The following is a 27,800-nucleotide window of genomic DNA, read 5'->3' as shown; positions in this document are numbered from 1 at the left end:
TTTTTAAAAATGCCTCTGGAAATAAAAGAAATAAAATTCCAGTTGTTTTAATATACTTGTTACAAAGCGTTTTGTTTTTGTTTACAGCCGACGAGATCTGGAAATTGAACGACCAGTTGCTGGTGGAAATGTCAATGTGAAAACCTTAAAGTGAGTTGTACGCTCATGAATGAAATGCTTAAATTCTGCTCTCCTGTTTATTTTATGGAATTTAATGACAGAATTGGCACAGTAATTAACCTCTGAAATACTGATCTAATGGCGTTTTCCTGCAGGTGCCCTGCACTTCTGGTAGTAGGAGACAGTTCACCTGCTGTTGATGCAGTGGTACGTTCAGTTGATTTTTATTTTGAAAAATACTCATTATTTTACTGTAAATTGCACAATTACCTTACCTAATTACCTTCTGCACATTCACCTAAGCAAGATACCAGCTGGTCGCCAAAAATAAACCAGCCCATTTTATTCTTTTTCCTATGTTTGAGAGCTCAGTGTAAAAAGTGTTCAGTTCTAGGTGCTTCTTGCTTTCTCAGCACTATGAAAATAGGTACATAGCTCGGTTATTGCCCTGCTGGTTTGGGAAAGTAACTATAGTGAATCATTCTCCCTGCCACCACCTTCTTTATAGTTTTGGACACTCTTTCCTTAGGAAGTTCTCGGGGAAAAAAATGAGCATGCACTTTACCCTTGCCTGAGATAACATTGACCACAGTAGTAGTTTTACCTACTGAAACTGGTGCCCCCTCTGGGAGGGCGGGGGAATGTAGATTTAAAAGAGTGCTTCTGTTTAACAGTAAATGTTTTTTTAAGGTGGAATGCAATTCAAAGCTGGACCCGACAAAGACTACACTTCTCAAGGTGTGTGCATTTTAACTCTTATTGCTAAAGAAGACATGGAAATTCAGTAAGATACTGGCACCTATAATAAGTAACAGTAGAAAAGAAACAGGTGATTTAGTTTCCAGATTTGCTGATAATGTGGATCAATAAGTACTTGGTAAGTATTCTTAGTTGTGAGCAATTAACATATACAGTATAAGCAAAATGTCCTCAAGGAGCCCATGGGCACATGGTCTGCTCCCTGTTTTCTGTTATTCAGTGTGTATTTTCTATTTTTGCAGCTATGTATTTAGAGTTATTCCATTGTGTTGACAACCCTGTTGTGCAGTTGACCAGTTTGTTAAACATTTTTATAAAAGCCTTCAATAATTTTGCCCCCTCTCCAGCTTTATGAGTTATGGATGTGAAACCTGGAAAATCTAAGGATATGTGAAAGTTTACATAAGCTGAAATTATATTTTCCACTTTAATTTGCAGATGGCAGACTGTGGAGGCCTACCTCAGGTTGATCAGGTCTGTAAGCATTTCTGTTGGCACTGTGATCTGTGGTGGATAATTTAAAGTGAATTGAGGCTTCATTTCAGTTTGTAAGAAAGTAGTACTAAATGGTTCCATCTAAAACCATATTTAACAGACCCCTATTCAGGCTGGAGTTCTTAGCTGTTAGCTTAATTCCTGTTTTTATTGCAGCTTTTTTACTTTTCTGATTAAATGTATGATGCTATCAAACCTGTAAGTCTTTTAACTTAAATTCTTAAACTCTTTTTTTTATGACATGCCGATTATAAACAAAACTGCAACCTGAATCACTCTGCCCATCTGTGGCATGTAAAGATGTCGAAACCCCAGACAGTACATTAATCCCCCCTGCACCTGTGTGATATCTGCAGTGCAGTTCATCTGTGCACAGATGGACTTTGGATTTAAACAACTGCACACATGGAAGATCCACTTAAAATTACATTTGTTGCAAAACACTGAATCCTTTCTGCTCTGTTTCGGAAATCTGGTCACTGCAGATACCCCAAATAACCCTTTTCCCCACTTTTTCCATCTCAGCCCGGAAAGCTTACAGAAGCCTTCAAATACTTCATCCAAGGCATGGGTTACAGTAAGTACATTTCTCTTTCAGAAAACACTCCTGATTGATACTTTTTCCTGAGAGCTTCTCTTAAAAAAGAAAGGTACACTTGAGAAAGTACAACATTGGAACAATTGTAAATGAAGTAATCTATCGTTGTATGCAAAAAGTAAGGTATGGTTGTTAAGGAATGGAATTTTTTCCTTTGTTATCTTAATTTTTGTATTCCTTACCTTCAAAATCATTCTTCCCAACACATCTCTTTTCACTCATGTGGTAATCATTCCTTATATTCATATTGGCCTTTTATTTTACATTGAACTGTTTTGATAGCACATGCTGAGATTTTATCTTTGTTCCTTCTTTGCATAGAAGTAACGATTCAATGAATAGATTTCAGCATACTATGATGCAAGTTAAAAATGAGAGGAAATTAGAAATCTGTGCTATTAGAGTCTTTTATCTTCTTACTATTGCTATTAGAAGCCCTTGTTTGTACACAAAGAGTGAGAAGCGACTCTGTACTTTTTGAGGCAAAGTTGAAAGTATTAAGATAAGCTTTTGGAAATGTATATACTGCAGTATATACTTGCAATATGCTCTGGTTTCAGCCCACAGTCAAAAGACATGCTGGTAGGTTGATTGGCTTCTGGGAAAATTGGCCCCGATGTGAGTTTGTGTCTGTGTGTGCCCTGCAATGCATATCCTGCCTTGCTGGGATAGGCTCCAGCTCCCCCACAACCTTGTATTGAACAGATTACAAAATGGATGAATGGATTTGCATTGTGGAAATGAGCCCAACAGACTCCCAGCTGAGAGCTAGTCGCTTTACATCAAGGCAACACGGATGTCTAGTTGCACTTCACGTGTGTGGAAAAATTATGTTTGAAGCCAAGTATAGGGAGCACTGTTTTGAAAGCACATGCTGAGGTTTCATCTTTGTACCTTCTCTGCATAGGAATAACTGTTCCATGAACAGTATTGGGTTTCATCTGACCTGTAAGCTCTTGCATGATCTTGCAATGGCATGTAACACATGTAGTGTTTCCGTTCTACTGCATTCGAGTTTGTGCTCAAAATAAGTCTCATACAACACTGTAACTACTGATTTTTTTTTATTTAACGATTGAAATATATTCTTTGAATAGCAAATCTAGGTGGATGAATATCTTATGAACTTGTTTTTGGACACAAATGGAAGCCATCTGGCGGTTTCACATTCTCACATTTGATCGCCTTCTGTGTTACTGTGTTGAAAATTCAAGAAAGGCCTACTGTAAAATTCTTCCGCCACCTGCTGGAGGCCTTGTTGAATGAGACCAGGCCTACAAACTTAAAATAAAAAAAGTAAACGCATGATGAAAGGAGGATGCATGTCATTCCAAGTATTTTTGTTTCCTTCAGAAAGGTTAAGTACTTACTGTACACTTCAAAGACTGGTAAATGGACACTCGCTTGCATGCTTTCAGATCTGTGTTGTTGGTGTATAAAACTGTAAGTCACCATGTAAAAGGGGCAGAGTGGTGGCCCTGTGGCTGGGGATCTGCGCCTGTAGCTGGAAGGTTGCTGGTTTACATCCCATGGCCGCCAGTGGAATCCTACTCCGTTGGGCTCCTGAGCAAGGCCCTTAACCCACACTGCTCCAGGGGCGCTGTACCAAGGCTGACCCTGCGCTCTGACCCCAAGCTTCTCTCCCTGTCTGCGTGTCTCATGGAGAGCAAGTTGGGGTATGCGAAAAGACAGATTCTTAATACAAGAAATTGTATATGGCCCATAAAGTGATCTCTCTCATGTCACTTCACTCTATGCAGGTATAGCACTTTGCTAATAAAGTGATCTTATCTTAAAGGCAGAAAACAATAGATAGATAGGCAGGTCATTGCAAGGGTTGTGCCTAAGAATCCCTACACCTAAGCACCGTGATCGCTTTCAGGGCCTCACTTGTCGTCCTGCTTGTCTTGCCCCTAGTGCCCTCGGCCAGCATGACGAGACTGGTGCGGTCCCGCACGGCCTCGGGCTCCAGCGTGACCTCCTTCGACGGGAACAGGAGCCGCTCCCACACGGGGGAGGGCAGCAGGAGCCGGTCCCACACCGGGGAGGGGAACCGCGGCCGCTCGCACACGGACACCCAGGTCGACTCCAACTCTGTGGACCAGGCGGGGCCCAAGTCCACCGAAGTGTCCTGTTAGACGGGCCGCCTGGCCAGGCCACCCACACACCCCCGCCTGCACCTGTGCTGCGCTGCTGCTGACAATAAACTGAAGGCATTGCATGATTTGCCCATTGGACGTTTTTCTATTTCACCCCCTTCCTCCTCCAAAACCAGTCCTGTATTTTCCCCGTTGTAATTTTGCACCTCTAATGCCAAAGAATGTTTGCGTTGAGGACATATGACATGTTTATGAACTGCAAAGTAAAGTGCACATTAACTTCATCTTAGTTTGAAAAATGTAGACCGCAACTAAAAACACATCACAGAATCCGACGGTACCATTGTAAGAAATGAATGTCCTCTACTTAGGCTAAAAAGCTGCATATAAATGCAGGTGGCTTTTTTTGTTAGGAGCAATGCAGTACAGGCAGCTGTGGCAAAGAAAATGCACCACTGTTGTAGAAAGCTGCATCCATAAGCTATATAAAAATCTGTAAATAGTTAATTTGAAATGAAATCTGTAATTTATCTTCTTTGCTATTGCATCTGTTAAGATTTTTAGGATGTTGCGTGCATTTTAGAGGTTTCGGATGTCCTAATTTAAAAAGCGAAACAAATCATTTAGAATGGAGCTTTGAGATTCTTCCTCTGACAGTCTTTGCATTTAAGATTCCCGGTAGCGGAAAGCTTTAAAGATGAAGGATTTTTTTTTCTTCTTACTGGACAGGTATCCTGGCATATCTAAGCACTTAAATTTGAAAGCCAAATTGGGGTTCTGTGTCAAACAAGATGGTGGTCCGACTCGAATATTAAGACAATTTAAAAATGGACGAAACATTTTTTTTTAAAAGTGCCACAATGGTTGATCTAGAACTTGGCAACACAAGCAGCTTTGTAAATTCTCAAGTGCAATGACAATTTTAATGTCTGCAACAGGTGTATGTGGCCTGCTCCTGTCTAATTCTACTATTGACGGGTTGAATGTGCAGTACAGTATGTAAAAATGGAGTCCCTGTTTGAACCGAGATGGCCTCCAGTCTGCCATCTTTCTTGTCAAAAAGTGGCTAATAACACTAGTCCCTGCTAATTAAAATTGTTACTGGGCCATTATATTTAAAATAACTCTAATTATAGACATCATACTGACAATATCAGTATTCCAGTGTTAACCAAGATGGTCTGATGACCGCCATTTTCTTCTCACAACTTCCAACTTCTGCCTCGAGAACCACTGCACTAACCGAATCAAATCTTGGCAGATTTCATAACCAGCCAAAGCTGCTTCTCATTTCCATATTTCCTTACTTAAGCGGTTGCAATTGTTGCACCCAAGGTATGTTTAGAATTGCTTGAAAGAATACAGACCCTTAAGCGAACTGCTCCTGTTCAGGGACAGTTGGGAGATATTGTAGGGATAATGCAGTGAACCTATGGCAAAACAGGGTTCCTGTATTCACCACAATGGTTGCTTGACACCCCCTCCCGTTGTGTGGTCAAACTTCGAACTGCTGCTCTTTTGGAAGTTGCTCCACTGATTGACTTGAAGTTTGCCAGATTTTCATTGTGCCTAAGCCTGCTTCAGAACCGCACCTTACTGGTTCCATTGATAATTGACATGCCCACTCCAGCTCACTGACTGCTTGGTGAAATGCAGACCCTTAACGATGCTCTTCAAAACTCCAAACTTGGTAGGTATTGTTCTAGTTTCTCCAAAGCTGACTTGCAGTTCAGTCACACTCTTCAGTGGGTATTGACTTGATTGGAAGCCCTTCAAAACAGCTTGCAGTTTTCCAGGTCAAGGTGATATAATCTTGGTGATAGACTTGAAGTGTGCTCTTGAATTGATTCAAATTTACCGAATAGATTTAGCCCATCTAGATGAAAACGAGGGCAGATTGTGATTGCTGATCAGTGTAGAGCTTCCTGGATTGAACTTTAATTTTGATGTTTTTGAGAATATAATGCGCTAGTACTATGAATTTGTGAGCTGTAAAGTGCAGTGTGTTTTGGGTATCCTTGCTCTTCTATATGTGTCTGTGGTATGCGTTACCCTACCAGACTTGGGGAGGATGGCAGCCGTTGCAATGGGGAAACCCTTTTCCATCAAGCTAAATCAAATGTATAAAATTACCCATTTTTTGTATTTTCTTTTCTAATTATAAGATAATTTGCAAGTAATGGTAAGTTGTGGTTTTCTGAAATCTGTTGTTCTATGCAAACGATTACAGCAGAACAAATTGTGCCATTGAGCCCTAAATTTGCATTCTGTGCTACTTCTCCCTGCTGGTTTGAGAGCAATATTCTTCTACTTATAATAGCAAAACACTAATGTGATTCAAATACTTGGCAAGCTTAATTTTATATAAATTTGCATTTTAGTAAATCATTAAAATTTAATATTTGGCTTTCTAGATAAATGACCCTTGTAAAATTGCAAAAAGCTGCACACTGTAGAAGGATGTTTTTTTTCTTAATGATAAGCTTGTATTTATTTAAACAAAAATAAAATTTGTAACTTTCAAGTGTTTTTTCTTTTCCATTAATTTGTGACTATTCCTTATTCCCAGTATAGGTGGGACTCCTTTAGAGTTAGTGAGCGAAAGGCTCGAATGAGCTGATATTTAAAACAGCAGCTACATTAACAGAATTAACTAAGTGTTGAAAGTGTTTTTGTAATTTTAATTGAACTTCACTAGGGATGGCAACATCCAAGAATTGAATGCTTGAAATACTTGGTGAGAAAAGTTTGGCTTGAGGCACTTGGTTAACGGGCCGCCTCCTGGCCACAGGACGAGGAGACTCGAACTCCATTCAGGCTAAGTGAACCAAGGGGCAGCTGCAAGGTGGACATGTGGTGGAGGAGGGACGCTGGAGACGAACGTGAAGGGAGGTGATTGAGTTTGGTACTGTACTGTATATATACTGTAGCGAATTTCATAATGTTGGCGATTTGGTGCAGGCTAGTGAGATTAACTTGTTGTTGTCATCCGTCCTGAATTTCACTTAATAGATTCCATTTAATAATTGCTACTTTAAATTATTTCCTGAGCTTCAACCAATTGTACTGACACTTTGATAGACATACTGCATATCTCGTCAACTCTGAACCAACAAAGTTTTCATGGAAAAATACTAAAATTGGTTTGAATTTGGATTTGTTTTTATTTGTAATAGTAAAATACTCTTTAAGAGCCTTACTAAAATAAAATAAGTTAATATATCTTGGGGAGCTTTGGCTTTTTAAGTTTTCTGCGTGTTATCTATTTGAAAGACGAGGAATAAATGGTTAGATGAAGTGTCCAGAAAGATGTACAATAGCAGTTTACCGAGGAACTATAGGGAACGGAGATCGAGCCCCTAATAGAGGAGTATGCAATGCTGCTCTTTACAGCAGGAAACGCAGTTATGACAAGGAATGCATTTTATAACAATTTAATCTGATTTATTCTACCACTAGCATGTTGTACTTTTAATTATTGATAAAATAAGAGATGAGCTACATTTAAGCGGGTTTATTCCTCTAAATGAGCAGATCTGGTTCTGACACTCCAAATGTAGCTACTGATTCAGAAATGTGAACTGATGAAGCAATGCTTCAGACTTTTAAGTTCTGTGACAGTGAATCAGTTCTTCCACATCTGTATACTGGATGGTTGGGCCTAGCTCACTTTGGTGGGAGTAAAACGTGAAGCTGTTGGTTGGGGAAAATAATGTTTAAAGGTTAAATAGCATGCAGTCTGCCTTTGCAGAAGTAGCACTAGCTCTGGAACCAGTTAGTGCTGAAAAGCCTGCAAGAAATTCAGTTCCTCATGATAAAACTTATTTCAATGCATGATCAATCTGTTCTATTCGCAACGTTTTGTTTTCTCTTCCTGTCAGTGGAGTTTTCTGTAGTACAGTGGCTGAACATGAATGTAAATATGGAAATGCAATAAACACACTTTAAGTGCAAGGAAAATAGTATAACCAAGAAGCACTTGTATTCAACTTTGAAATGTCTGTTTATTTGTAATATTGACTTTATACAATTTTGAATTAAACACTTCACAAAGCTTTTTTATATTTTGAGTCCCTGATATAAAACCTAAAATTAGATATTTTCTTTACATGCACTTGGTGCTGTCTCTTTTCTGCTGCTTCTTTTATATTAGTGTAAAATATACAAACAACATCAGTTTGGAGACCATACTCCAAAAATCGCCATCATAGAGTTTTGAGCAGCAGGTTTGAAAATTAAGTATTTTCTGTTAACTTTTTTCCCATTGCAGTTATAAACATACAGTTTATAACACAACATTAGATCTCTATGAATAATATATATATATAAATAAATTCTGTACCTGGAAAGCATTTTAATCTGTCTCTGTGACAAAGAGTACACATGGCTTGAATTGGAGAGGAACAGAAAAATTGACTTTTCTAGTTTTGGAAGCAAATAAAAATGAGCAAAGAGTAACGATGGAAAAACAAAATCATACCGAAAGAAATGGAATGTGTCAAAAGAGAAAATAAATACAAATGTTTTGGATATGTAATACAACAATATTTACAGTTATTAAAATAACCTGTAGATACAGCATGTGAGAATGTGATTTTGTGTATTTTCTGTTCTTGATTTCCATTCTAGAAAAAAATAATTGGGGAAGAATATTTTTGTAAGAATATGAAGATTCAATCCAAGCTATATCTTTTGTACTGTATATGGAGCAAAACGGTATAATTTGTTCCTTTTCAGTATAAAAATGCAACTGCTCTATTGTATAGTTTAGCGTAGAGGTCCTCAGGTCTTTAAGAGGGCCACAATTTAACAGGTTAGGTCTCTACAAATCGTAAGTTTAAAGGATTCCTGAGCACTAGGTCATAACTTCCAACACTAGAATATTAACATTAAGAGCTTCAGTGCCCTATTAGTGTTGATATCCCGGTGCTTATTTGTTCGTATCACTGCAGTCAGGAGCTCAGTTTGTTTTGTTTTTTTCCAAAGGAGGCACCTAAAATTTGCCAAGCAACGCTGTGCAGTTTTCTCAAGTGGAAGCTCTCGGAACCAAGAGCGTTTAAACTTTCAGCTTGAGGTCCCGGAACTGTGTATGGTTGAGAGAAAGATGTTTCTGAGGCAGAGAATCCAGAATGTGTGGAGACAGAGGAATGTCGCTAATCTTGGATTTTACAATTTTGAAATTTCATCATTGTTTAATCAAGCTCCAGTTCAACATAGTCATTGAATATCAGTATTGTCAAATATCAATTTTCAAAGCAACTACTACAAAAAGTAATGATTATTATTTCAGATTTTATGATATAGTGCTCAGAAGCCCTGTGACCTGGGTTTCATAAGGAAGTCCACGGTTTAGTTAGCATCTGAATTTTAAAACCTTATTAACCTAAAATTAGTTACATTTAAACATGAGTGCTGTATCTAGCACATTTTCATAACTCTACAACAACAAACACAACAGAGAGGATACAACACAATAAAAATGAATGGTCAATGCTTAAACTACTTCTCTGGTGCAATAAAGAAAGTCTGTTATATCACTTTGTGGTCATACCTTCTTTTGTATGCTGTCAAAGTCGGGATTTTTGCTATTCAGACATGATATTTTCCATAAAGATTGCTTTAAGCTAAGCTACAGTGTTGCTGTGGTGAGGTTTGATTATATCCTAATATAATCGTAGAGGAGTGAGGAGGAGTAATATACTGGCCTACATTTGTAGGCTGTAAAATGCAGTTAATATTCCCACTTCTCAGACAGTAAGATTGTGTAAGTTCTTCCAGGCATTGTTGGCTACCAAACCAAAAATAACAGTACAAGATACTGGTATTTCTAAGACATTAAGGCAAGAGACATATGTGATCTACCAATGGATCTAAACAGATTTATAAAAGCAGTTATGTCCTACCCAGGACAACGTCATTAACATAATCCTCTTTTCTTTTTTTTATAAATATATATTTTCCAATAGGAAACAAGATACTTTTTTAGAGATGCACATTCTTTTTCTAAGCACTTTACTGTGCAGTGCAGCATTTCAAAAATAAGTCTAAATTTCTCTTCAGCGAGTATTTTTGTGAAGGTGCATCACAGAAAACTCAAAAGCGTTGTTCAGGGTTTTAAACTATTATGTAGACAAGGAAGTGGACACCTAGCGGTAAGGAGTGAGAGAAGAAAAAGTCTTTTTTGGGGGGGAATTTAAAGAAAAAAAAAACCCTGCATTTTCCTTGACAGAAAAAACGTTCCTTTTCTTAGTTCACGATTTCGGAATAATCGTAATAGCGCTCCAGGTCTGCGAAGATGTCATTGGGATTCTTACAACTCAGGTTGCAAAAGCAGGCATTGATCCACATCATTTGCCAAGAAAATACAGAACCATTGGGACACTCAAACTGCACCTCAATGGTCTTGGATTTGTATGGAATGCAGCAGCGATTGTCTGTACAGACCCCACAGTACTTAGGCCTGTAGGGCATCTTACTGACACAGCCTGAAATTGTGAAATTGCTGGGGTTCTCTTCCCTGTACACTGACAGGCACTTCTTTCCAGGCTGTAATGCACAAAAAGAAAATAACATATTATTATGAATGGACATGGTCGGAGAGGAGCATTCATAGATTAGTCGTAATAGAAAATTGTCAATCTTAAGGCTTCATCAGTCTGAAAGCTTTCTAAAGAAATTGGCAGCAAAAAGATGCAAAATGAAATGCAAAATTAAGATGAAATCACACAAGTGTAATTCTGACATGCAAGAGGTCCTACTTTTAATATTCCCTTCAAAGTCTTTCAGGGCCATTTTTGTTATTTAGTACATGCCAATTGCTTCATAAAACTGAAAAGCTGAATTTCTCCCTAAATAACTCATATGGAAATTGCTGTGTTTGTCCTTTTTTAGTGGACTCGGATATGACACTTTCAGATTTAGGGTTTTCAGGGTATTGAGGACAATAAGCAGCTGTTAATAAGGGTTAAATGCTCAGTGTTATGTGTGTCTTCTGAGCTGTAAGCATTGTTAACAGAGGAGCATTGACCAAATTCTTCAGAATCCACAGTGAAACATGAACCACGCACAACTAGAAAGGGAAGTGAGTTTAAAACTGCAAACAGGAGGCACTTTTTGTACAAGGATTTACGAGACTCAATAACAAGCGACCCGCTTAAGTTGCTAATGCAGTTAACCTTTCTTTCAAGACAAGGCTGGATGGATTTTGAAATTTGGAGCTCTGATATGTTCTTATGACAGCTGAGAGGCTTTGACAGAAGTGACTCCATCAGGGGTGAAGGCAGATTGGAAGATGGAGAAACAGGTGAGAGAGGGGCAATTGTGATTTAGAAAGGGGCTGACTAAAACAACTGTGGCAAGGGCAGGAGTCAGCTCCAGGCCTCTTAGGGAAATTTAATTTCAAATGAAAAGGTCAATTCATTTCACCACTTTCATACTTCCCTCATTCAGTAGCCTGCTGATTCAATCAACCCCCCCCCCCCAACTTGAAGGTCTGTCTTCACACAAAAAACAAGGACAGGGAGGACAGTAAATGAAAAATTGAATTATGGATTTCTTCTCGCCAGTAAAGAGAAGGCCATACTTAAAACTGCGGCACATTAAACTATTAATGTCAAAACTTGTTTTACATGCCTACAAAGAAAAGGTGCTACTAAAAAGAAACCTACCTTGATGTGCTTGGTTATGTCAACTTCACATGGCCTAAGGTTGCAAAGACGCGTCTCTTTAACCATCTCGCACTGATCGTTGGCATTTGAAATTCTCATCGACAGCCCTCGTCCGCAGGTTTTAGAGCAGGCACTCCAAGAGGTTGTCTGGGTCACACAGTTTTTATGCCAGACTTCATTTTCGGCTTGGTCAACTGTGCAAAAAGAAAAAAAAACCCACTGAGATTAAGCTTCAAGAAGGATGACCGGCAATCACGGAAAAGAGATTTGCGGACCTGTGCAGTCAGACTAGAAGCTAAGTTTCCAAGTTTATGTACCAGCTTTCCAAACACACATGGTGGTCTGTTTACAGCACAGTATAATATCCTTTTCAAGTCTTAACAAAGTTAAAGGGATTAAGCCAATATTTACACAAAAGGAAACCTTGTTGTAAACATAACTAATTCGTTTTTGTTTGGTTTATTAACGTATAAAAGACAACAAAACAATGTATTATCATTTTAATCAGTTATATTAATGGTAAATATTGTCTCACAGGTTGTGTGTTTATATAAATGAGACAGAGGTGTGACTCCTGTAATCAGCCTCCCCAAAGACCTAACACTACAATGATTTCTGGGAAGGATTTCATCCATTTTCAGTCCACTTTTCCTGGTAAGTGTCGTAGTTTTTCATTTTTTAATTTAGAAATGCTTCTGAAGAAATATAATCCAGCATTTATAACTGGAATGATGTGGATCGAAATTGTTAATTAATATGCAGGGTAGTTAGCGTATCTGGAGCTTATAGTTCGCTGTGAAGAAAGGCTTATCTCAAGCACAGTAAACCATGCATCATTTTCTTATCTTGCCCAGCACAAGAGGCAAGTCAATGTAAACTGTGTTTAAAGTCTATAAGGACATTAAGTATGAAATATTGAAATACCTTCTTTTTCCTGAGCTTACAAAAATCAAAACCACAGCTAGTATCTCTGTTCTGATTTAACCAAAAGAGTTGGAAGTGTTGTACTTTATCTAAATACTACAGAAACTGTTCTTCTAGAGTATTTTCTCATGTAATTTTTCCTAAGACTTTTTATCACCCACTCTTAATTCTGTTTCTGTACATGTGACAAGTGCAATTCTCCCTGCTCCCACTGGGATTCGATCTCTCATGGGCATTGAGCACAAACAGCGCCACCCCTTAGACAGTAAATAACTCTGTCAAGCCAAAAGACTGCGTAATGGAGTAACTGGCAACAGAGATTGTCTAGATTTCAAAGTGGGATGAAGCCAATTCTGTAAATGACTCCTTTAACAGGATCTGTAACAGATCCTGTTACATATACTACACATCTTAAACATGATGTTTACTATTCTCATTACCACTGCTAACACTATATTACATCTCTGACAGTTCCTTTGCAACTATGAGCACTTGTTTTTTTAAACCTGCCCATAACAGACCTTTTTATCACATCAAAACTCTCTTTACAACACAGAAAACAAATGACAGAAACTTAGATGGATGTGACTTCTCACTCTCATTGGCACATTGCTGGACAGCACTGGAGTTTACAGAATCAACTGTTCATCCTGAGCTTTGAAACGCCACCCTTTTCCGATGAAGCGCTTCAGAATCCGGAAATGACAAGCCTCTCTGACAGGGGAAAGGCTGAAAAATCGAGATACCTCTAAAACATGTCATGGTTTTCGCTTTTAAAGCACAAAAGAAACAGGCTATGCGTCACCTTCAGTGGTGTGCCTGGGTGCTGTTTTGCGGACCTTCTTGGACTCTTCGTCACAGATCCACTGCTCACAGCATTTTCCAGGCACCTTGACTCTCCGAGGGGACTGGCACCAGACACGGGGCGGCTGGGAGTCACACAGGGACACACAGCCGATGGCCCCGTTGACGCAGAGACACTTGTACTTGCAGCTGGGCTGGAAGCTCTGTCCGTTGCGGTAAATCACCCCATCGTGCTCACATCCAACTCCGACCACATCTGGACAGGTACAAAATGGCTACGTAAATCACCTCCAAAGCCTGAGTTAATTCGGTTAATGGAAACATGCTCTTGCTCCCTAGAGCTGCAGAGCAGTGTCGCCAAACTTGTTCTCGTCACTAGGTGTGCTGTCCTCTACGTTTCAATTAAACTTTCAGGGGGAATAGTCCTAACTAGTACTCCAGACCACATCATTTTTTCTTTCCTGATGTCTATTATTATTATACTAGGTCACATATTTTTTTTCAATTGAGTGGCATGGTGGTGTGGAGGTTAGCGTTGCTAACTCAATTCTGAACCTGGGCTGCTATTTGTGTGGAGTTTGTATGTTCTCCCCATGTTTGCGTGTTTGTTTCCTCTGGGTGCTCTAGATTTCCCCTCCAGTCCAAAGATATACTGATGGTTTCTGGGAAATTGCCCCTGAGTGTAGGCACATCTGTGTCTGGGTGTGCCCTGTGATAGACCAGCTCCCCCACAACCCTGTATTGGATAAAACGGTTAGAAAATGAATGGATTCAATCCTTTATTGTTCCACTTGCTTTCCAGTGGACCGACTGAAAAAATATCTAGATACATCTCATGTACTGTACATTAAAATGTCTTCATCCACCCAGACGTTTTTTATTAGATGTCTCACAGCTTCATTTTTAGTGTGGTAAGGCATTTAATGAAAAAATCTTTTTGGGTGGAGGTAGATATTTTAATCCTGTACAAGTCTTCTCAAAGAAATGTCACGCACTTTAATACATCTTTAACGAGTGCCAGTGCAGTTAAGGCCCAGACATAAACCGTCTCCCTTCAAGCCATAAAATTACAGCTATTTTCAGAAACCAACACTCATTCTGTGATGACGTTTCACTAATTTCTGAATCAGTAAAAGTGCTCACTTTGTATACTCAGTGGACTGCATGTACACTGAGCCCTGTGGTCCAGGTATCCCAACCTGTAGTGCACAGGGTTGGGTTGACTTTAGTCATACAAGGTGTTCTCAGCCTTTGACTTCTGGGTTCTGCTGGGCATCTGCAAGCCTGCAGTGATGTCAGTGAGCGAGACACTGCTCCTCTAATCACAGCTATCTCTCCTAAAAGGCACAATGGAACTTGAAGCATGCTGAAAGATGAATGACCCTGACAGACAGGTGTATCCACAGGAATTTGTTCTGTGTGTGTGTGTGTTATTGAGATTGGTGCTATGACGTCATCTTAAACAAAGTATAAAATCATTTACACCTTTTTGTGCTTAAAGGGAATTCTGAGGCATGGGTTTGAACAACTAAACGATGGTTGGGGATATAAAATGCCCCCCCCCCCAAAAACAGTTCAACATCCAACCTCCTCTCCCCCCAGCAATACCAGAAAAGCTCATTTGAGATAGTGCAGCGTAATTAACAGTGCAATGGATGCTGCAAAAATATGTATTTTGACACTTACATGCACACACGCCTTTTTCGTACCTAGGCTTGTCCGCGCTGTAGTCACAGTAGAGTCCCTTGTGGTAGTCACAGATGTCCGCCTCATTGCAGGTCTCCCCCACCTGTCTGGCACAGGTCTTACAGCAGTCACAGCCATCCATAACCAGGCTGACCCCCAGGGGGCAGCGTGGAGGGATTTTGGGACATTTACAGGGCCATTTGCAGAACTGAGTCCTGCTATACGACTCCGTCGCTGTGTGCGCTGGAGGCATGCTGGTGGAATTCTGAAAATACGCCTGCAGAACGAAGAGAAACATTTTCACTTTGGTGGTTCTCACATCCTTCTCATTGTTCTGGTAGTGTAGACGCTCTTCCACTTTAAATAGAACAGCAGACTAATTGATTAAATATTTGCCATTTTAATCTAATTACCCTGCATGGAGCTAAGATGTTGTGGTCTCTTTTAATCAGCTTAATGCTACTTGACCATATTCCTTTCTCTTGAGTCCTTTCTTTCTTATTCTGTCTTGGATCCATGTTTAAAACTTAAACTTCGAAGTGCATGAATTGGTCATAATGAGTGTTTCAGGACAGTAAAATACTCGATGATCTCTCCTGACTCCCAACTCTCCAGGGCACTTATTAACGAGTGTAAGGTTGTTACACTGTAGTCACAGTAGAGTCCCTGGTGTCCTGACCAAATTTCCCCCCTGGCCTTTACCAATCATGGCCTCCTAATAATCCCCATCTATGAACTGGCTTCATCACTCTGTTCTCCTCCCCAGTGATAGCTGGTATGTGGTGAGTGTACTGGCGCACTTTGACTGCCGTCGCCTCATCCAGGTGGGGGCTACACATAGGTGGTGGTGGAAGGGAGTCCCCATTACCTGTAAAGCGCTTTGAGTGGAGAGTCCACAAAAACAGTACTTAAGTGTAAGGTACTTTTACTCTCACCCTATTCTCATTCTTAAAACTAGAATGAACTTTTTTTTTACTTGTTAACTGAGTTTAATAATCTATAGGCATGATTTATATTTTGCAGGAGGATCGAAACAGAGACAAATACATTTAGTATCCCTTAGAAATAATCAGACCCTTGCATAGTTGTCACATTTTTTTTGCAATAATATTTGCAGTCACAAAGCTTTGAAGCAGCACTTAATATTTGTTATATACATTACTTGCTCCACATATTCACAGGAATAAAAGGAAACGATCTATTTCTCATCAGCAGGGATTGATAAGCTTGTCAAGACTGATGGGGAACATAGAGGGAGCAAAACACTCACAAAAGAAATGTGAGTTTCATGTCTAAACCTGGGAGAAAGGTTCACCTGTCAGCAGGACAATGATCCAAAGAATAAGGCAAGAGCTGAAATGGAATGACTTAAAAACAAAAGAGTGACTATCCTGGAGCAGCTCAGTCAAAGTCCTAACTTAAATCCTATTGAGAATCTGTGGAAAAATCTGAGGATTGCTGTGCATAGTTGGGCCTCAGGCAACTTGAGCAAATCTGCCAAGAAGAATGGGCAAAAATTGTACCAGGTCAGTAAGCAAAGTTAGTAGAGACTTAAAGACTCACAGCTGTAATTGCTACCAAAGGCACTTCTGCCAAATAAAAGAGTTTGTTGAGTTAATGTCACAAATGAAAAATGTTGAGTTCATACTCAGAATACTTATGCAATCAACATATTTCAGCTTTTTTCTCTTTCATCTGTCTGGACATTTACTATAAATTAACTAACCTAAGCATCTCAAACCCCACCCGATGTTTTCAACAGATCACCTGTTCTATGTTTTTATTCAGATTTTATTTTAGATTTAGGTTCAATTTTGGAATGTCAGAAAAATGGAACACCATTGGAAGAGCCTTAATACTTTTGCTGGTCCCTGTGTCTTATGAGGCTGGCTGGAGGCTGAGACACCCTTACGTCACACTTGGTTAATCCGCAGAAATTGTTCCTATGAAAAACATCACGGCTGAGTTAAATTCTGCTCTAGCAAACACTGTGTCAGCATGGTCAGACACTTCTCCACATCTAAACACCAAGTTAATCAGTCTTGATGTTTCTTAGTCTGTGACAAGCTTCCATTTTCTGTAAGTGGTTTGCTTGTTGGCTTTTCAGTCTTAAAGTTTATGCAAGAATTGAGCTACAAATGAATAATTTGTCATGTGCTTTAGAGCTACTGCAGAGCCTTGCTCCTATTCAGGAAGCACAGGAGCGTGGAACTGCTAGAGAAAAAGACAAAATAGAGGTTCTGAGGGATGTAGGGGTGTTCTACTTTTCTTTTGGCCTAAGTTCTTAAATGCTTCCTAAAAAACATTTTCCAAATTCCACCATGTTAACTTTTTGCTTTTTAATTTTTTTTTACAAAATGTGAAGCACTTCTATAAACTGCTGGAATATTTAGGAGACTCATCCAGCTTTTTCAAAAATGCCACAGAGTGAGAATGTAAGGTTGTACCAAACTGAACAACCTTTATCAATACAGGACACATACTGTAAACCAGAGTTTCACATTTTCAGGAGGAATTCTGCCAGCGTAGAGGATTCAAAGCCTATTCCCAGTGTGACATTAATTAATAATAAAGTTATTAATCTCTCGCCAACAATACCAAGCTTGTGCGGTGTCACCCTTTGGGATGGGCAAATTACTTGTTTGAATTCCAAACACGTAAAAGAAACACAGGGAACACACCAGAGCTTTTGACAGATTATGTTAATCTTTTCTTCAAACGCATTCCCTGTTTTCAGCTACTGTTCTTACAGTGTTATAAAACTGATTTAATTCCTGCATTAGCTACTAATCTTTTATAAAGCTTTAGATTTCAACCTCACAAACCGCTAAGGCTAGTCACTCATCTAAGACTTTATTTGGTGGGCATTGAAATTACGGTTGAAAAAAGGAAAAGAAGGATTAAATGATCTACTGAAGTTTACCAACAAAAGAACATCAAAAAACTAATATAGTTACAAGAATCTGTGCAGGTTTATGTTGAGTTACAGTGACAAAATTGTTGATTGCAATATACTTTATTGCATAAACCTGCAATTTAGCCATTAACTGACTGTGAGTAGTTTATGAGACAATTTATTTGAATGGCATGTGATTTATTTAGTTGAAGCCACAAGACTGGTACTCACTTAAGATATGTCAATAGTATATTTAAGGCTTCTCAGTTCTACAAATGTGGAAAGACGGGCTTTTGTGACAATTCAATATAAACAAGAAACACTATGGATCACTTAAGATCAAATGATAGATTTTATTGCACTTACTGTATAAAGTCCCTTCAAGGCGAAGATGAAAGTTATTTCATGTATAACCACTTTACACTTTACTGCCACATCCTCCTTAGATAAATAAGAAGCATCGCAAGGGAATAATCCCAGACAAGGAAATCATAAAATAAACACAATTTTGTATTGCATGGATAAATCCTGCCTTGATACATAACAACCTTTTCAGATGAGAATAAGTGATGTATTGAACAATACTTTCATTTTGAAGGCAAGTTACTGTATATCTAAAGCAATAATAAGATCCAGTAATAATAAAATAAATACACAGCAAACAAAAAAGCGATACTTAAAGTAGGTACAAATCTGGAAACATTCTAAAAGATATTAATGTACATTTTCATGACATCGGAAATTAACTATTAGTTGTGCCATTTTGTTACAATTCACCATGTGCCAATGCTTTTAAACTTTCTTTAAACTGGATTTCTGGGATTTGATACATTGTTTTATGAACATTTCTAAACAACATATTTAAGAAAGTATAAAAGACTGTTTAATTCTGGGATTTTGGAAAACTCTTCCATGTTCTTAAACTTTAACAAACTTTAAATGATATGCCTGTGAGGACAGGACCACACATACTGTAAGGGCAAAAGATATTACTTTGTTTCAGGCATACTTTAAGTTCTAATGTTGTTTTTAATGGCTAATAAAACTGTACAAAAAACCTCTTTAGAGCTGACCAAAGGAAAAAAAACATGCTCCTCGTGAGTTGTGTTATTTATAAATTCACCAACTGCAGTGTAGTCATTATAAACATTGTATAATTGAGGACAGTAGTTTCAGGGAAGTAATCATGAGCATGAAACACCTATTAAAATAATCACACATTAGAAAGAAAATGTAAGTAATTGATCAATCTAAAAACTCAAATTGTTGAAGGCTTTAATCATGAAGACCTTTCTAATGCAATGTCAAGATATCTTTTTGCATCTGTACTGTATGAAGCCCCAAACCATTGGTCAGTCATATAGCCTGTCAATATCAATTTTCAAAGGGAATGCATTTGAGTCTTTGTGTAGTTCCTGCTGTCTTCATGCTTTATAAAACAACAGTCTGAGGCAAGGGAATAGACATCCTACAATAAGATCTGAAGCTTTTCGAAACTCCAGAGCAATGGATACAATGGAGTGTTTGCAAGAAATAGCATCCATCCATTTTCTAACCACTTTTTTTCCAATTCAGTGTCACTGGGGAGCCAGAGTCTTTCCTGGCAAGCAACAGGTGCAAGACAAGATGCACCAATTGCAGGACAGATGCACAGACACAGTCACACCTAGAGACAACTTTTCCAGCAGCCATTTAACCTACCAGTATGGTTTAGGACTGTGGGAGGAAACTGGAGGACCCAGAGGAAACTCACAAGATCACGGGGAGAACATACAAACTCCTCACGGATAGCACCCCAGGTCCAGAATTGAACCTATGGCCTCAGCACTGTGAGGCAACCACTGTACCAACATCTCCCCCTCAAGCAATAGCCAAAGACGTAACTCTTTTAATAAAAACAGATCTTTAATAACTAATATTAAATCTAATCTTTAATAACCATAAGACAAAATCTAATCATCCACTGCGAGAACAATTTTGAATGAACGAAATGCCACACCTTAGCATAATCTTCATCTTTAACATACTCCAAAGAATTTCTTTAAATACTCAGAAAAGCCGGTACAAACTGGCTTAAATGACATGCAGTAGATAACAGGCGAAAGGCCTCTTCAGGTAAGAAACAAAATTTAAAGCTTATTTGGAAATGATTCAACTTCATAAGGGTGTTGAACAACTGGTGAATTTCACGAAAAGTAACCTGATTAATCAAACAATTTTGCTTTATGCTGACAAATCTAAGGTGTTATGGGAACAATTCATATTTGAACTTACATTTAAATTTGTGAACTTATAATTATCACTTTTAAGACAAAATTTCAACTGAGACAAAATGAGGCAACACCTTACTTACCTCAATAGCAAAACTGATTTCTATATGCTTTGCTATGACATATTAAATGAAATCCAGATTGTGATTTAACTTTGGTGGGAATGCATGTTTTCCCCAGATAATAACGTCATTTAAAATAAAAAAAAACTTTTACAGCATATTAATGGAGCAGATGATTCTTATCATCGTGCGTATTTTGTTACACATCATGTTAATCGGGTATGTATCGCATAAAACACTTGAGTCTTGTGTTGAGCTCTCAAATCTCTTAGAAGGAGCCATCTGAAAGGTATGAAATGACTGCATTTGCAAAACAATGACCGGGCACTTTAGAAACTGGCAATTCTTGCCATATGTTCTTCTGCACTTTATCTCTGGAAGGCCTCAAAGGAATTCAAGCCTTCTGTAAAAAGTTAATGAATAAACTAGGCCACTGGAAGTTGTTTTGAAAATAAGCGTTTTAATCAGATACCACAGCAATGTGCTCTCTCCAAGCAACAGCCACTTTACCCTCAGAAAAGAAATGGAGCTCAATCATTCTTGGACTGTGCATTTGCTCGACTTCCAGGAAAAAAATAATAACTGGAGAAAGATGGTAAGGAGCACGTGTGTGTGGTTTAGGCAGTCTAATAAGTTTAAATTTCTTTTGGTTACATCAAAACCAGACCACATTAAGCTATGGGCTTAAATGGCATTATCAAAGGACCTTCAACTCCATCTGTGGAGACCACAGTTTCCTGACCCTTCCTGGAAAAGACAACTTTATCTAATTCCTTTTGTTAGAAAATTCTTCCCCTTTTCAAAAGGTTGGGTGAGATCCTCAAATCAATTAGTCTCTAACTACAAAACAGGCTAGATGGGTCTAAAGACCTCCTCATGTTTAGAACATATCTTATGTTATTTTATTGCTATAAGTTTTTTTTTACTTATGACATAGTGTGCTTAGAACTTGCCAAAAGTATTAAAACTGTCCACACATGGATGCATTCAAGAGGCAGTCACTCAGTCTCCCTTCTCCACTCTACTTTCTTAAAAAAATTGAAAAGCAGTGCACTGTGAAACCATTACAGAGCTAATGTACGATTACATTTCCTGTCCTGACTTATTGAAATCCACAACAAGGTTTTGGCTATGCAATAAAAATATTGTTAAAAAAACTTGTTAATATGGCATATGTTAATAATCTGTCATAGTCTTCCACAGTTGTATGCACTGTTTGTCTTTGCACTCATTTAATTTCTCATTATAATTCTGTTTTACTAAGTCTATGAGCTTCTGACCTACTTGTAGATCACAAATACAAAACTAAACTGTTCCAAAAATAGCTAATTCTGTTAAGCTCTAGTAACAGTTTATGGAGCTTGCTCAAGGAAGCTTGTCCTTATGACTAGTGAGAGAGTTTAGAAACAGACATACTTGAAACTAAAACAATTGATGTTTTTGGCTTTTAAAATTAAACAACAAGTAAAGAATGAAAGGAAATGAAATATGAAAGAAATGTCCAATTAAAACTCATTTAATGGGCCAGCAGAAATAGTATCTTAAGCAAATGAGCAATGTCCTTTACACAGAAATGATACTACAGTGGCCTGGAATTTGCATCAATACTATGCACTTGTGACAGAAGTTGAAGAAAGATTTGAACTCCTGCTGTTTATGAAGACAAAGCCACCATCTCTAGTCTTCATTTTAAAAGCACTCTCTTAATGCAGCAAAGAGATTTTCAAACTGATTTCCACAGAACTGAGATTAGTGAAGCCCCATCCATCATATACAGCACCAGACAACTATGAACACGTGCTTCAGATATACTTGTCTCCTTGTCTTATAGAAAGACAAAGGAAAAACACTGGAATAAGAATCAAACACCTGAACATTATAGAAAATAATAACAGCTTTGACTCTTAGGCGCAAACAACAGAAAACAAAATAACTCTTCTTTTTTGGAGTTGAACACTGGAAGAATTAAACTTGAGTAAACATCAGTTTTGTTTTGTTTAATGTTTGAAATAAAAAAAGATGCTGACAAGACTTAGTAACAACATACAATAATTACACAACAAAATGCGTTGCCAAGGTCTCTAGTAGGATTAATTATTGTCCTTCTCCTGGAATTGAATTAATAATTAAAGATCTTTACTCTCGAAGGTTGACTACAGCTGGGCTGAGGCAAAGTCAATCCAGTGGCCTTCTTCAGAATCAACAGTAAATTGTGAACAGAAGGACAGAAGTGGAAATTAATTAAGAGCTCAAATTAACTTACTACAGTAAATAAAGGAGGCATATCTATAGGCAAAGGGTGTATTGAACCAGCTATATTGTTGAAGCTGGTAACCTGGCTTCTTTCAAGAAACAGCTGGATGAGATCTTGGCAGCAATTAACTACTGTCAACTACACAAACTAAATGAACCAAACAGCTTCCTTCTGTTTGTAGCCTCTCTTAGGTTCTTATTGTTTCCACTCAGGCTCAGACCTTAAACCCAGACATTTGTACCACAGTCGATTTTCTTATGATTCAACACCAGTGAAGGGAAAAATCCATGTACTGTAGAAACATTTCACATCTTCAAAGACAATTATTTTTTGAAAGTACAACTTATATCATCACGGGACATTTTCCCAGTACTTCAAAAGCAGATAAAGCTTGATTGTGGGAAATCCGTGGGGAAATGATGGATCGTGCTCTCATTACAATACTTCCATATAATGTATGCTGGTGTTCAAATATTAGCAAGTATCCACATAATAAAGTAGTTGATAATGGAAGCAATTAGAAAATCCATTTTATTTTTATATAGCACCTTTCAATACAGAGCATTCCTAGGCCACTTTACAATAACCATACAATAAAAAACCGTATCGTATACATCATGCACTATAAACCAGATGTAATTGAGAAGAGTAAAAGAAAGAAATAGATTGCGATTTAAACGTCATTGAAAACATACATGCTTAAGTCAGATTTACAAACACTGACAGGGGCTGCGTTTTTACTATGGTCAGGAAGAGTATTCCAAAGACAAAGGGTTACAGCTGAAAGGCTCATTCTCCCAATGTACAATGTGAAGTCCTTAGAATGCTGGGGAGCCTAAAACCTAGAATCTAGTGCCCAGAACCAGTGGAATGAAGACAGATAACTAGGATATGTGCGGATAGCAATTCTCGAAGGTATACAGGACCATGCAACACCTTATAGGTCAACAAAAGAATTTTAAAGTCTATCCTATGAGACACTGGTAGCCAGTGCAAGCTCAACTTGTTCAACCCGCCACAGATTTCTGTATGTAAAAGGTGCAAAGAAAGAATTAAACGCATATATTTACAAACAAATGCAAAAACCCTTTTTAAATTATGACTGCATGTTACTGCTTCCTTTTTCAGTCTGAACCTGTTTCTCAGCATTGTTCTCCTAATACTGCAGATAGGAGGGGACCGTACCTTCTTTATCCAGGAGGGGGCAGCATAGTAAAGGGCACAAGCCCTTTGAAACCAACCCCATTGCAAAAATAATCCTTGAGCAATGAATCAGGTGTATAACTCTACCTCTCTAAATAACCCAGCTTTGCCACCTCCATTGAAGTACCATTGGTGAAGTTGTTAAAATTAATCAGAGATTCAGGGAAAGACTGAGAGACTTTTATATTTTGACACCAGTCTCCTTTATTTGGTAAAGCTTACTGTAACGAGAAAAGGCAATTAATTAGGATCATCCCTTTGTTGAAAGACATTTCATTTTCTTCTTTAAGACATCTGTACAGTAGTTATGAATGCAGATTTTTTTAGCTAATGTATTAGTTTATATATAATGTGTTGAATGTATTAGACTTTTCAATAAACACATTTTAGCAAAGGTTTCATATCTCCACCAGCTGTCTGATCAGACAGGTAAAGGTACTGTATATATTATTTTTTTCTAGAAATGCTTCCAGAAAATTTCAGTTTTATAACACAGATCTCAACTTTGTGGGATGAGCAACAAACTGTTGACAAGGCCCATTACTATAAGATTTGAATGATCTTCTGGACAGAAATCCAGATGGCATGGCACAATTTTCACGCAGTATAATCCAAGATCCTGGAGTGTACAATAACACTTTAAACACATGCTTTTCAACCGGCCTCATTAGGGTATGGATCAAGATAAAACTAGACCAGGAGGCAATCATTTTATTTCATACATAACTGCTAAATAATTTTTGTGAAGACAAAAAAATCACTGAAAATAACCCACAGGACACCAGAAGATGTACTGAAGGTGACCACTCCACCTGGGACATAATGACTTTACTCTTGTACCTATGCATGACTATCCACATTATGTGACTTAATAGTACTGCATAGTTTACTGACTCCACGTTTAAACTTGATTAAAATCAGATTTTGGGAGATATTATAGATAGAGTGCAAACCACTGAGAAACGTTCCCATTAAGACATCTCTCAAGAAAACATTAGAGAAAATGAAGATAAATACACCTCTATCTTTTTTGGAGGCAGGGTTCAAAGGAAAGCAGTTGGTAATTAATTGGTTTCCATCAGTAATACTTAAGGTGAAAGATGTTCATCGAACTTTTAGCATAAATAATTAGAACTGCTTGTCAGCAGCTGAAACGCCAGAGAAGCATCTCGTGAAAAACAGAACTTGGGACTTTTGTCATGTTAAAATGTCTTGACTGGTGACAAATGCCATAACTTTCTGCAAGAAAAAGGAATGTCCAGGGTGAACTACAGTATATCTAGGTGGTTTGTGCTTTTTATGTCCTATATATCCGGTATATTCCGGATAATTACCATTCTCCTCCCTCTTATTTTTGTAAATATAATTGTTGTACCTAAAATATTTCCATGAAAAAACAATCCGATAACCTTGAGAACGGAATACACACTTCCATTACGGGAACTGTGGTTCGAACATGGAACCCCGTCACTGACGAACACTTCTCCCAATCTCTCTGCAATTCATAGCAACGGGCAAGCCATCAGTATCTTTTTCAGTTTTTTCCTCTTGTAAAAAAAAAACAATCGGAAAGAAATGCATTGCTACCCGAGCGCCAGCTGTTCGACTCCAATGCCTTGAAGAAGCTGGAACTTTTTTCAGAAGTGAAATTCTAGACACAGCCGAGTCCACGTGGGGATGTCTGTTTCACGCCCCCCCCATACAAGTTCACTGGCATTTAGATTTCTATAAGGAAAAAATCAGATGCTTCTGTGCTTGTCAGATGAGGCTTATGTCGGTTTAAATCAGGGTGGTCCAGCTCTGGTCCTGTAGGACCGGTATCGTCTTCAGGATGTCTAGGTCTCGTTAAAGTACCAGCATCTGCGGAGGTGGAAGTTGTCTAAATTGGTCCAATTAAGCCAGTAAATAACAAATAGACGCAGGTCATGATTAGAGATCCCGCCCTCATGATCAAATAAACTCGATAAATATTTAATAAATTCACCTGGTATATTTGCATTACTGTTATTTAAATTAGTTCATGAAACTCGTATCTACAAAGCCGCAATAAAGTTATTCCATCATCATACTTGCATATATATAAACATTTAGTGGAATTTAGAGGGCTGTAGTTACATCTCAACATTCACCTAATTTATCTGCAGTACGAGGTTGCCTGCGGTCCGCCTCACTCTTCAACCCGGTCGTTAGCCTTTGATGTGCAGGAAACAATGGATTGCCACGTGTGTAGTGTTAATTCAGTCACCATGTCTCTGAAGCATGCAAGCAGTAAAGGTCGCCAAGTAGTAAATAAAATTAGTAAATGAAACAAATCCCCTTTTTAAACTGTAATATAAACAGTGGTAGTTCTGGAAATCTTGTCTTGTCATTTAAATTAACCCACATCGACCGGTGGCGTTTCTCTCCTCTACCGACATTCATTCAGCCTTTTTCATCTTTTAAATGTTGCTCTGAAGGCGAAGTTCCTATTCCCAGCGCACGACAGAATTTTGACTTCCAGTTCTGCAGCCCTCTCACTCTATCAATTCCTCTTTTGTCCCGCATATACGCGCATCTTCACTGCACCCCGGACATCTGCTCTGTCAAGGTTCCTCAGATGAGGTAATTTTGGAAAAGACGCAAACAATTGACAATAAAACAGAGAAGAAGGAACATAAAAGGTGACCCTGATGCCAGTGACTCACCTGATGAATGCTGGCTGATATTAGAATCCAGCGCAGAAGCCACCTCATTACTGGATCCCAGTATTAACTTCATTGAACCCAGAATGAGATCCTAGTAAAAACAGAACGCATCACTTTTTGTCGACCTTATTGAACACCTAAAAGGACATCCATCTGACAGCTCTTGCTCTCTTTCGTGTTGTTATTACACTCAGCCCTGACGTCAGTCTAAAGGACGAGCCCTGCATTTTTGCTTCAGCTATTTTCTCCTGCCTTTCTCTCATCCCCACCTCCCTGTATTCGCTGTTGTGTGAACCCGGCTCCTTAAAGGGAAAGTCATCGCGGCTGCATGAACAGAACCGTCTGGGACGTGTTTTTACAGTTGAACTCCATATTCACTAATTGCTGTTTACTACCTCCTCGCAGAAATACGATACCTAGAATTAATGTACCTTCTTGACCAAAGAGCAAAGCGGAATTACGTAACTGCATATTTACAAAAGCTGTGTCCGCATTTTCATCATGAATTACCTTTGAGAGTCATTGCTTATTTTAGATTGAAGTGGCTCATAATAATCCTTATCCACAGAAAGTGTTAATGTCAAGGAGCACGCAATTTATTTTTAGGTGTACTAGGTATGTTTAAACAGACTGATGTGCAGACCTAGAAAAAATGTCTCTCTAAATTTAAATATTGAAGCCTGGAAACATCACAAGCAAAGGCACTCCTGCACTTTGCAAATTCTGTACTGAATTCACTAATAACAACTAAAAGCATGTTTGCCAATTAAAAAAATATATGTCTGGATAAATAAAACGTCATTCAATGCATTATGTGAGCATATAATATGCACACATCCATTTTCTTACCCTTTCTTCAAATTCCAGGTCACAGGGGAGCTGGATCCTATCCTGGCAAGCAACAGGTGCAAGGCAGGGTACACCCTGGACAGGACGCCAGTCTCTGTCAGGACAGACAGACACAGACATGCACACAGTCACACTGGAATGCACATGGGAAAAGCATACAAAGTCTATACAGGTACAGTAGCACACACCAGGGCCACAGTGCCACAAGGCAGCAATGCAAACCAGTGTGTTATATGCTCTTACAGTATATATGATATTGTCCTGTGCACTTTGAAAAAAAATGATAAATAATACTGTTAGCACATTGTCAAGGATCCTGGCCTTTTCACAATGTGTTAATGAGCTTACCTGCAGTGCTCGCGATGCAGAATCAATCAGTTTTCCAGACTGCCCCTGTGGAATGACATTATGATGACAGAACACAGACCCG

General features: G+C 38.5%; 2 protein-coding genes across 4 annotated transcripts in view; one reads left to right on the top strand and one right to left on the bottom strand.

The window, feature by feature from the left end:
• ndrg1a (N-myc downstream regulated 1a) overlaps positions 1–6,595 on the top strand; it is a 30,068-nt gene extending 23,473 nt beyond the window's left edge. For both annotated transcript variants that reach the window (XM_088601730.1, XM_088601731.1), the window contains 6 exons: positions 88–150; positions 276–327; positions 811–858; positions 1,318–1,353; positions 1,900–1,951; positions 3,890–6,595. In XM_088601730.1, the coding sequence (XP_088457856.1) occupies positions 88–150; positions 276–327; positions 811–858; positions 1,318–1,353; positions 1,900–1,951; positions 3,890–4,110 (472 nt within the window). In that variant the 3' untranslated portion in view covers positions 4,111–6,595. The remainder of the gene's footprint in view (positions 1–87; positions 151–275; positions 328–810; positions 859–1,317; positions 1,354–1,899; positions 1,952–3,889) is intronic.
• Positions 6,596–8,050: 1,455 nt separating this feature from the next.
• LOC148651453 (CCN family member 4-like) lies at positions 8,051–26,772 on the bottom strand. 2 transcript variants are annotated; one of them, XM_088601732.1, is made up of 5 exons: positions 26,522–26,772; positions 15,153–15,429; positions 13,468–13,722; positions 11,739–11,932; positions 8,051–10,617 (listed from the first exon to the last, which is right to left on the bottom strand). In XM_088601732.1, the coding sequence occupies exons 1-5, from the start codon at positions 26,567–26,569 to the stop codon at positions 10,318–10,320; spliced, it is 1,074 nt and encodes a 357-aa protein (XP_088457858.1). In that variant the 5' UTR covers positions 26,570–26,772; the 3' UTR covers positions 8,051–10,317. The 2 variants fall into 2 exon arrangements, with proteins under 2 accessions (XP_088457858.1, XP_088457859.1); XM_088601733.1 differs by lacking the exon at positions 26,522–26,772 and having other exon boundaries at positions 15,176–15,296.
• Between the last annotated feature and the right edge of the window lie 1,028 nt (positions 26,773–27,800).

The sequence above is a fragment of the Lepisosteus platostomus genome, chromosome 12, assembly GCF_059453375.1.
Source record: "Lepisosteus platostomus isolate fLepPlt1 chromosome 12, fLepPlt1.hap1, whole genome shotgun sequence".
NCBI classification, from domain to species: Eukaryota; Metazoa; Chordata; class Actinopteri; order Semionotiformes; family Lepisosteidae; genus Lepisosteus; species Lepisosteus platostomus.
Note: the sequence above shows the minus strand (reverse complement) of the source record. Positions and strands in the feature narration are given on the sequence as shown.